We start from the raw sequence: 11,422 nt of genomic DNA, 5'->3' as shown, positions 1-11,422 counted from the left end.
TTCTCCTGCCAGGTTAGTTCCACAACAGCTCGGCTGATAGTTCCGGGTGATGGCTGGATCTGTGGTGGTGCCCTGAGGTCACAGAGCTGTGCTGGAGCCTAAGGTACATGATTGTGGAACTGCAAGGGGGGTGGGGGAAGGGGAGAAAAGCAAGAGACTAGGGGGGCCTAAGGAGCACAGGGCTTGGACACTACCTCCACGAGGTGGGGGCAGGGCTTGGGCGCTGCTAGCGGTTTATGCAGCAGCACCCTGTGTGTTGGGGGTCACACAGGTGTGGGCTGCAGGGGGGTCGCACAGTGGTGGGTAGTCTTCGCTCCTCTGGAGTTCCCAGGTGGGTGGCTGACTGTTGCTCTTCCTGGGTCTCTTCCCGGCCCATCTTGCGGTGGAGTTCTTCCCAGGTCTCTTCAAAATACTATCTTTTACTAAAGCAACAGACATTACTAGAAGGTCAAGCAAGTTGGTTTTCTAATATGTGAAATACAGTATTTCCTTTTAAAGTTAGATTACCCTAATATCAATATTATAGGAAAACAACGAAGAAAAAAATTATTTTTATTCACTAAAATGAATATTTAAAAACTCTTAACAAAACATATGGGGAACAAGAGCAGGTGGAGTGAAGGTGATGTAGAAACCTCTGCATAAATACTTGGATACAGTAGCAAATAATAAAACATTTTACTGAAATTAAATTATGATATTATAAGAGGTGAAGAATACCAATATTTAGAAAACAACTAACTTCTTTCCCAAAAGAGAAAAAAATATATATGAAAGAATTGTTTGGGTATTCTCCTTGGAATACTTGGAATATTCTATCTCAGTATATAGATAATTTTTGAATTTGTACCCCTGTAATCTGTGATAAAATATAAAGAATATTAAAATAGAAAAATAGCAAATCAATATGTAAAATTAAGTGTAACACTTTAATCAACTACCATTTCACTGAGAACTATTCTAATACCTTAAAATATAATAAAGTAATATTAATATACAAAATTTCACAGTGCATTAAAGATAATTATTAAAAATCAATTCCCATAACTTGCTTTAGGCTGCATACTATCAACTTTGCTTCTCTTGTTATGTATAACACAACTATTTTAACAGAAAAAATATTGTATGTGTATAGTGAAGGGAGGATATTTATAAGCAATGATTTTTGCTTGTTTTTATTCTGTTTTCCAGTTATTTTTAATTTGATGTCTGACTTCCCTGTTAGTATTTTGAGCTGGTGACACACCATCAATTATTTCTTGTTTTGCTTTCCAAACAAAACAATGCAGTTATTTCCCAGTCCACTAAAATTATTCTCATAACACATAACAAAGTATCTTTATTTCATGAGTTCTTGTAGCAGAATAACATGATAAATGATCATTTCTGTAAACACTAATAATAGATAATCTTTTCACACAGAACAATATGTTATATATGAAGAAACAATTATATTTAATATGGAAACTATTTTAAAACCACTGCACAATTTTCTGTAGAACTGATAAAAATTATATGAGTAAAATCATTCCCTGCTTTATACATTTACGTTTCATGTTAAAATTGTCATCAACTAGCTTAGAATATGACAATTAATCATTTCAGAAAATTTAGAAACCTTATTTAATAAATTAAGGAACTGAACACACTTGTGATTGTTAAACGCTTTGAAAAGGAGCTCTAATAAGAGATTTGAAAACCAAAAGTTGAAGAAATTGGTACTAGTTTGTGGTTTGTTTTTTATTTCCCATCTTCTTAGAATATTTACAAAATGGAATTTGCATTTCTCATGTGAGGTGTTTGTATCTTGCTTGACATCAAGAAAAATTTAGAGAAAACCAAAGCCATCTCAAAACTTCAATGGTACGGGGAGCTCTGGTGGCCTAGTGGCAATGAGCTGCAACTACAATCCCAGAGGCGCACGGTTCGAATCCACCAGATGCTTTGCCGGGGAAGGAGGGACAATCTCCTCCTGTACCAGACAGATCTGATTTGACGGTACACTCACACAAAAGTAATAAAGCAAAAAAAAAACACAAAACTTCAATGTTTATCATCACTTCCGAATTAGAAAATAAGTAACATTTGCCTTTGAACTTTTCTAAGTGATGTTGATGTTCAACTGCATGTCAATTTACACTGAAAATTCTAGATCTACTGTAATCCCGAAGAAATCCTGTGTTCAAAAGACATTGATCTCAGAACTAACAGCACTATTGTGTTGCTTTCCTAAATCAGCATTGTAGATAACACCTATATTACCAGACAGTTCCCATGATGCTGAGTGTGTAATAAATGTATCAATTATTGTTTGTCATTAGTGATAACTGACTCTCCAGCTTCAGTAAAAAAACAAAAACAAAATAAAATGTACATTTAGAAATATATTTAACAGTTCAAATAGATGATCCAAGTGATATTTTTTAAACTACTAAAAAATCAAGAAATAATCACTTCATGACCAAAAATTAAAACGAATTATATATACATTTTTTAAAACAAGAGAGATTATTTAGTATGAATGGACTCTAGAAGGTTGAATATGTGTGTACTGAGATATTCTTTAGAAAACCCGATAGATTTTTAAGGTTTTCTTGCACATTTGCCACAAACTGCTTTAAGCAGATAAGTAGATAGACAAATCATTAATCTTTAAGATGAGGAAATCTTTAGTGTTTATTCTTAATCGTGAATTATTGTTGCTTTGAGGAAGATAAATGTATACAAAGAATAAATGAATCTTGAAGTCCTTATTAAAACTAGAATATTTACATAGAATTCTAAATAACTTTCATTTTACAATCCCTTAATAAGAAATTATTTCCATACACACAGGGTGGAGAAAATAGTGACTAGAACTCTATATTGTTAGTGTAGGAACCCTTGGCCTTAAACTTCGTTTGAACAAACATAATAAAAAGAAAGTTGCTATGGACTCTATTCTGACAAATGACAACTGTTGTTATGTGTTGTTAAGTTACCTGTGACTCGTAGTGACCCTATGTACAACAGCCCTAAATCCTGCTCTATCCCTTACCATTCTTATTGTCTCCACACACCAATCCCCATTACCCCAGTGACTGAATCAAGCCATCTCATTGAGGGTCTTCCTCTCCTGCATTATCCCTTCACCCTCCCAAACATGACATCACTCTCCAAGGACTGATCCTGCCTTACTACATGTCCAAAGTATGTCCGACGAAGCTTCAAAATTCTTGTTTCCAAGGAGCAGCCTGGCTTCACCCTCTTCAGGATGAACTTGTTTGTTCTCCCAGCAGTGCATGGTATATTCAATTATCTTCTCCAACACCACAGCACAAAAGAATCAACTGTCTTTCTATCATCCCTACTCATTGTCCAGCTCTCTGATGCATAGCAAGTAATTGCAAAGACCATGGTCTGTATATCAGGCACACCTTAGTCTCCAGACAGACATAATTGCTCTTCAGTACTTTGGAGAGGTCTCTGACAGCAGACTTTCCCAATGCAATTTGTGTTTTAATTTTCTAGCTGCTAGTACCAAGAGTGTTGATTGTGGAGTAAAGCAAACTGAAGCTGTCAACAATCTCAATCTCTTCACTATCTATCTTGGTGTTTGCAGTTAGCCCAGTGGTGAGAATCTTTGTTTTCTTGATGTTGAGCTTCAATCCGTATTGAATACTACACTCCTTGACCTTTTGCAGTAAGAGCTTCAGGTCCTCCTCAGTTTACACAAACAGGTTTGTATCATATCCATAACACAGATTGTTGATTGTTGATGAGTCTACCTCTAATCCTGAAACCACACTTCTCATATAGCCCAACCTCTGGGATCATCTGTTCCATGTACAGATTGAAAAGATATGGAAATAGGACACATCCTTGAGCAACACCCTTCCCAATTTTGAACTGTGCAGTGTTTCCTTGCTCTGCTCTGACGACTGCTTCTTGGTCCAAATATAGGTTTCACATAAGCACAATCAAGTGTTTTGGGATTCCCATTCTTCTCAGAGTCAGCCACAGTTTGTATAGTCAATAAAACACAGATACACATTCCTCTGGTGCTCTCTGCTTTCAGCCAAGATCCATCTGACATTAGCTATAATACCCCTACTGCCTTGACCTCTTCTAAATCCAGCCCACACATCAAGCACTTCTCTGTTGATGTACTATTCCAGTCATTTTTGGATACTCTTCAGCAGAATCTCCCTTGCACGTGCTAGCAATGATATTATTTGATAATTTCCGCACTCTGTTGGATCACCTTTCTTTGGAATGGGAATAAACATAGTCCATTGGTCTGGTGGTTGTCCTCCAGGCACACACCATGGTGAGCATATCCAGGGCTTTGTCTGCTTGTTGAAATATGTCAATCTGTGTGCCATTAATTCCTGGGACTTTGTTTTCTGCCAATTCTTTCAGAACAGTTCAATTTCTTTCTTCCTAACCACAGGCTCTTTTTCATACATGGTTTCATAAAATTCTTCTGAGTCCACCAAGTCCTTTTGGTACAATGATTCTGTATACCTGTAGGTACTTCCTAGGATTTCCAGTGTCTGGAATTGTGCATGTAGATGTCCAGGCTTTTGTTTTTTTCTCACTCACCTCTTAGAGGACTCTGACTTCCGTATTATTTTCAATATTTATTTTATATTGGTTTGATTACAATATTTGTAAACTTTGTGTTTCATATAATCATTCCATTAATTATGTTTTATAAAATGAATCTGCATTGGACTACACCCACCATTACCCTGTCTTTTCAGGTCCCACTGGATCCGTTCTATTTCCTTTATCCTTTCCCTCCATCCACCCAATTGTACAACTCAGTGATTTCATTCCTGCTCATCCTTATACATCTGTTTTCACATCTGATTCCAGTAAATTTTTTTATTTTTTATTTCTTATTTTTTAATTGAATATGAAGATATCTGTATTTGCTCCCATTCTAAAGAAAGGTGACGCTACAGAGTACAGAAAGTATCAATCAATATAATTGATATTACATGCTAGCAAGATTTTGCTGAAGATTATCCAAAAATGCTGGAACAGCTCATTAACAGAGAACTGCCTGAAGTGCAAGCTATGTTTAGAAGAGGCCATGGTACTAGGGATGTTATAACTAATGTCAGATGGATCTTGGCTGAAAGCAGACAGTACCAGAGGAATGTCGATCTGTGTTTCATTGACTATGCAAAGATATTTGATTGTGTGTACCACAACAACTATGGCTGACTCTGAGAAGAATGGGTATCCAGAACACTTGATTATGCTTATGTGAAATCTATACTTGGACCAGGAAGCAGTCATCAAAACAGAGCAAGGGAACACTACATGGTTCAAAATTGGGAAGGATGTACATCAAGGATGTGTCCTATCTCCATATATCTTCAATGTACATGTAGAACAGATTATCTGGAAGGCTGGGCTTTAGGAGGGAAAATGTGGCATCAGGACTGGAGATAAACTCAACAATCTGCATTATGCAGATGACAAAACCCTCTTTCTGAAACTGAGGATGAGCTGAAGTGTTTACTGCAGAGGGAGAAGGACTGCAGCCTTCAATGTAAATTGAAGCTCAACACCAAGGAAAAAAGATTCTAACCACTGGGACAATCAGGAGCATCATGATAGATGGTGAAAATATTGAGATTGTTGACAGCTTCAGTTTGCTTTACTCCATAGTCAACACTCTTGGTACCAGAAGCCAGGAAATTGAAAGACGAATTGCATTGGGAAAGTCTGTTGTCAGAGACCTCTCCAAAGTACTGAAGAGCAATTATGTCTGTCTGGAGACTAAGGTGCACCTGATACAGGCCATGGTTTTTTAAATTACTTGCTATGCATCAGAGAGCTGGACAATGAGTAGGGATGATAGAGAGTTGATGCCTTTGAGCTGTGGTGCTGGAGAATAGTACTGAAAATACTATGAACTGCTAGGAGAACAAATACGTTTGTACTGGAGAGGGTGCAGCCAGGCTGGTCCTTGAAGGCAAGGATTCTGAAGCTTTTTCTGACATACTTTGGACTTGTTGCAAGAAAGGATCAGTTTTTAGAGAGGGATATCACAAGAGAGGAAGACCCTTAATGAGAAGATTTGATTCAATAATTGGCGTAATGGGGGTGAGGTGTGTCAGAGACAATAAGATTGGCACAGGATAGAGCAGAGTTTAGGGATGCTGTACATAGGGTCACTATGAGTTGAAAGTGACTCAACAACACATAACAAGAACGACAACAACATGTTTTTTTCTTAGTGAGCAGTGAGTGTGTTAACTCTGTGCCATTTTAGGAAATTAACTTCTGATTGTTGTTGTTGATGTTGTTGTTTTGTGCTGTCGACTCTTAGCAACCCTGTTGCTATGACTTCTCTCTCATAGAGCCTACTCTCCTGGATAATCTGCTCAGCATATAGATTTAAAAAATATGGTGATAGGTCCCATCCTCAGGGTACACCATTCCCAATTTTGAACCATGCAGTGTTTCCTTACTCAGTTCTGTTGACTGCCTCTGGGTCCAAGTATAGGTTCCACATAGTACAATCAAGTATTCTGGGATTTCCATCCTTCTCAGAGTCAGTGACAGTTTGTTGTGATCTACATAATCAAGTACCTTGGCATAATCAATGCATCAGAGATATATATTCCTCTGGTACTCTGCTTTCAGCCATGATCCATCTGACATTAGCTGTAATATCCCTAGTGCCACGACTTCTAAATCCAGCCCACACATCAGGAAGTTCTCTGTTGATATGCTATTCTAGTCATTTTTAGATAATCTTCTGCAGAATCTTGCTTGCAAGTGATATAAATGATACAGTTTGATAATTTCCACACTCTGTTGGATCACCTTTCTTTGGAATGGGAACAAATATAGATCTCTTACAGTAAGTTGGTCAGGTGGTTGTCCTCCAGATATTTTGGCACTTCTTGGTGAGCATGCCCAGGGCAGCTTCTTTTTGTTGAAATATGTCAATACATATGCCATCAATTTCTTGGGACCTTGTTTTTTGCCAATTCTTTCAGAGCAGCTTGAACTTCTTCCTTCAACACCACAGGCTCTTGCTTATACATTGTTTCATTAAATTCTTCTATGTCAGTCAATTCCTTTTGGTACAATGATTCTGTATACTCTTTTCATCTTCATTTAATTCTTCCTGGACCATTTCATACCCTGCCCAAAGCATCCTTAAGTATTGCATTTCAAGACTTGAATTTGTTCTTCAGTTCCTTCAGCATAAGAAATGCTGAGCAAGTTTGGTACTTTTGATTTTCTGACTCCAGCTCCTTGCACATTTCATTGTAATATTTTATTGCCTTTCCTTTTCCTTTGGCTTCTTGGTGCTCTGGTGCAATATTCAGAGTTTCTTAACATCCATCTTGGTCTTTTCTTCCTCCTCTGTCTTTACTATGATCTTTTACATTCTTCCTGAATGATATTTTTGGTATCCTCTCACAGCTCATCTTGTCTTTGCTCATTTGTGTTCAAGGCCTCAAAACTGTACCTGAATGGCTTTTAAATTCTGGCAGAATTTCTTTCTTATATTTAGAAAACATAAGAAAGATAGTGATAGTATATTTTCCTGTCCTTACTGGCACTCTGTACTACTTACCTCAGGATCATTGTGGACAATGAACTTTTCCCACCTCCCATTTGATAACAGTACCCAGATGAAATAGATCTGCTGATAATGGAGTAATCAGCATTAGTGGCAACTGCCAAGGAGAAATGATGACTAAGTACCAAATATACTTGTGAACTAGAGGAGAAATTCTTCCTAGTCCTGAGCTTGGATTCTGTCTTCAGAACTTTTGGTTCTTGATCATATGCTATTTCTTGAAATGATTCTCCAGAGTACTGAAGAATAATGACATCAGCCTGGAGACTAAAGTGAGCCTGATCTGGGCCACAGTCTTCTCAATTGCTTGCTATGCTTCAGAGAGCTGGACAGTGCATAGGGATGATAGAAAGAGAATTGATGCCTTTGCGCTAAGATGCTGGATAGGAATGTTGAATATACCATGGACTGCTAAGAGAACGAACAGGTTTGTCTTGGAGTGGGTGAAACTGGACTGCTCTTTGGAGGTAAGGATTCTGATGCTTCATCTCACATACTTTGGACATGTTACAAGGAGGGAACAGTCCTTGGAGAGGGACATAATATTTGGGATGGTGGAGGGACAATGCAAGAGAAGAAGACCCTTGATGAGATGGATTGATTCAGTGATTGGGGTGAAGGGAATAGATGAGTCAGACAGTGAGACTGGCACAGGATAGAGCAGGGTTTAGCACTCTTATACATATGGTCTCTATTATACATATGGTGTCTATGAGTCATAAGCAGCTCTATGGCACATAACAACAATTACATGTTTGATCACTTTCAGAGAGTAAAAATAAGCAGAAAAATATCAATTTCTTAATCTTTGGTTTTAGTAATTAAGTACATATTTGAATAGTAATTGCATTAACAGATTTTCTTTGTTTGCATGTTAGTATTATAACTTTTAGAATTGTATTTCAAGATAGATCTTGAAAATTTTTTGACAAAGAATGCAACAGCTGATTTCATGTTTGTCTAGTTCAAAGAAACCAGCATATGTCTTCTGTTCCTTAATACCTAGAATATTGATTCTCATGTGTTCCATTTTATTTTAACAACTCCAATTTACTTAGATTCATACTCAACACATTTTAATAACTAATGTATGTTTGGAGTTGTTTCACTTTATTTTGAGTTTTGCCAATCAGAAGATCAAAGCCCTTCATTGGATGAAAGCTTTATTCCATATACGTCATTATAGTAGACTAATTTTAAGTGGCTAGTCTTTCCTAGACCATTTTGAATGCCTCCTAAGCTGAGGGACTCATCATCCAGCACTGTATCTAACAATATTTTTCCATCACCTATAGAATTTTTGAAGGCCTACTCCTGAATTGGATGGCCAATTCTGCTTCTTTTGTCTCAATCTGAAAGCTCAACTGAAACCTATCTACTATGAATGATTCAACTGGCAGTGAAAATATCAGTGGCATGACTTCCAGCATCATGGAAACATGCAGGTTGTCACAGTATGATAAACAGAAACAGGTGATAGAGATTCATATTTGTCCCCATACAAATATGATCTAATATTGTTGTTATTATGTGCCATCGAGTCAACTCTGACTCATAATGACCCTATGAACAATATTTCTGAATCTTTACTCTTCCTCAATCTCACTGTCTCTAATACACTTGTCATCATTAGCACAGAACACTGTGTTAGTCCATCTCATCCAGAAGCTTCTTCTTCTGGCCATCTGCCCTTCCAAATATCATATTCCTCTCCAACAACTGGTCCTTCCTGGCAACATGTCCAAAATATGTGAGACCAAGTTTCAAAAAGTCTTGCCTCCAAGAAGCAACCTGGTTTCACCTTCTCCAGGACAGGCCTATTTCTTCTCTTGAAAGACCATGGCAAGTTCAGTACTCTTCTCCAGCACCAAAACTCAAAGGCATTGATACTTCTTCTGTTATCCTTAATCATTGTCCAGTTTTCTGATGCAAAGTAAGTAATTTTGAAGAACAAGGCCTGAATCAGGCACACCTTAGTCTCTAGACTGACATTGTTGCTCTACATTACTCTAGAGATGTGACAGCCATCTTACCTAATACAATTAGTCTTTTGATTTTCTTACTGTTGGTGCCAAGAATGTTGACTGTTGACCCAAGCAAGCTGAAATTCTTAACAAACTCAATCTCTTCTTCATCTACCTTGGTACTGCCAAATGGCCCTGTAGTGAGAATATTTGTTGGTTTTGTTTTGGTTTTTAGGTTTGTTTGGTTTTTTTTTGGGGGGGGGGTGTTGTGTGTTTGTGTGTGTGTGTGTGTGTGTGTTGAACTTCAATCCATATTGAAAACTCCAGTCCTTGACCTTCTGCAGCAAACAATTCACGTCTTTTTTAGTTTCAGCAAGTCAGATTATGCCATCTGCAGAATGTAGGTTGTTAATGAGTCTTCCTCTATTTCTGATGCTACATTCTTTCTCACAAAGTCTAGCTTGTTGGATGATCTGTTCTACATATGGACTGAAAAGGTATGGAGAAGGAACACATCCCAGATGCATTCCTTCCCTGATTTTTGAACCATAAAGTTATTTCCTTGTTCTGTTCTGATGACTATAAAATTATATTCGTGACTTAATGAGTGAAATAAGTATCTTTGTAAATTTTCATGAAAATGAAATAATAAAATAGATTATTAATATGACATACAAGTAAATTTTTTGTAAAGATTATAAGAAAATTCTGAAAACTATTATGGTGACAAAAAATCCACCAGAAATTAAAAACGAATTCAGAATATGACATTTTATGAGATCTATGAATGTCATCCACTTCCTAAACAACATGCCTCTGGAAACTCTACGGACTTTGAGAAATGATAGTTATATAAAAGCTTCAGATCTTTTCTTCATAGGGTCGCTATGAGTCATGCTCGACTTGATGGCAATCAATAACACAACAACAACATCTTTATTGATAACAGATGAACCTTGGCAAATTAAAAAATGATACGTGAGTTTTGTTGATTATGTAATGGCATGTGATGTGTGAGGATCATAGCAAATTATAGTTAACATTGGAAAGAATAGGAAGACCATTGTCTTTAATTATGCTCATTCAAAATCTAAACATAGGCTTTTCCCCTATCGCCACCAAGTTGTGCGGAGGCGGAGGCCCGGGTGCATTCAAGATTCCGCTCCACCCGTAACCCACCGCCATGGCCGAGGAAGGCATTGCTGCTGGAGGTGTAATGGACGTTAATACCGCTTTACAAGAGGTGCTAAAGACTGCCCTCATCCACGATGGCCTAGCACGTGGAATCCGCGAAGCTGCCAAAGCCTTAGACAAGCGCCAAGCCCATCTATGTGTGCTTGCATCCAACTGTAATAAGCCCATGTGTGTCAAGTTAGTAGAGGCCCTTTGTGCTGAACACCAAATCAACCTGATAAAGGTTGATGATAATAAGAAACTAGGGGAGTGGGTAGGCCTCTGCAAAATTGACCGAGAAGGAAAGCCCCGCAAAGTAGTAGGCTGCAGTTCTGTAGTCGTTAAGGACTATGGCAAAGAATCACAGGCCAAGGATGTCGTTGAAGAGTATTTCAAATGCAAGAAATGAAACCAATAAAGAACTTGGCATATTAAAAAAAAATCTAAACATAGAACAAGAAGATATTATCTAAACAGAACAAAAGAAGACTGTGTGGTTTAAAATTGTAAAAGTTGTGCATCAGACTTGTATTCTTCCCTATACCTATTCAATCTGTATGGTAAGCAATTATTTGAGAAGTTAGACTATATGAAAAAGAATGTGGCACCTAGATTGAAGGAAAATTCACTGACAACTTTTTTATGGAGATGACACAATCTTGCTTGCAGAAAGTGAAGACTTGAAGCA

The 11,422-nt window shown here is 37.5% G+C and overlaps 1 protein-coding gene across 1 annotated transcript; it reads left to right on the top strand.

The window, feature by feature from the left end:
• The first annotated feature begins 10,668 nt into the window (after positions 1 to 10,668).
• Positions 10,669 to 11,153, top strand: LOC102862082 (40S ribosomal protein S12-like). The gene has a single exon (XM_006882725.1). It carries the CDS (start codon positions 10,745 to 10,747, stop codon positions 11,141 to 11,143), a length of 399 nt encoding a protein of 132 aa, XP_006882787.1. The 5' UTR covers positions 10,669 to 10,744; the 3' UTR covers positions 11,144 to 11,153.
• Positions 11,154 to 11,422: the final 269 nt, after the last annotated feature.

Source organism: Elephantulus edwardii, unplaced genomic scaffold, assembly GCF_000299155.1.
Source record: "Elephantulus edwardii isolate Elephantulus edwardi_28Jun2011 unplaced genomic scaffold, EleEdw1.0 scaffold00023, whole genome shotgun sequence".
NCBI classification, from domain to species: Eukaryota; Metazoa; Chordata; class Mammalia; order Macroscelidea; family Macroscelididae; genus Elephantulus; species Elephantulus edwardii.
This window is presented reverse-complemented; position numbering and strand designations above follow the sequence as displayed.

Coding starts and splice junctions, on each gene's coding strand:
- LOC102862082 (XM_006882725.1), top strand. CDS start 10,745: ATGGCCGAGGAAGGCATTGCTGCTGGAGGTGTAATGGACGTTAATACC.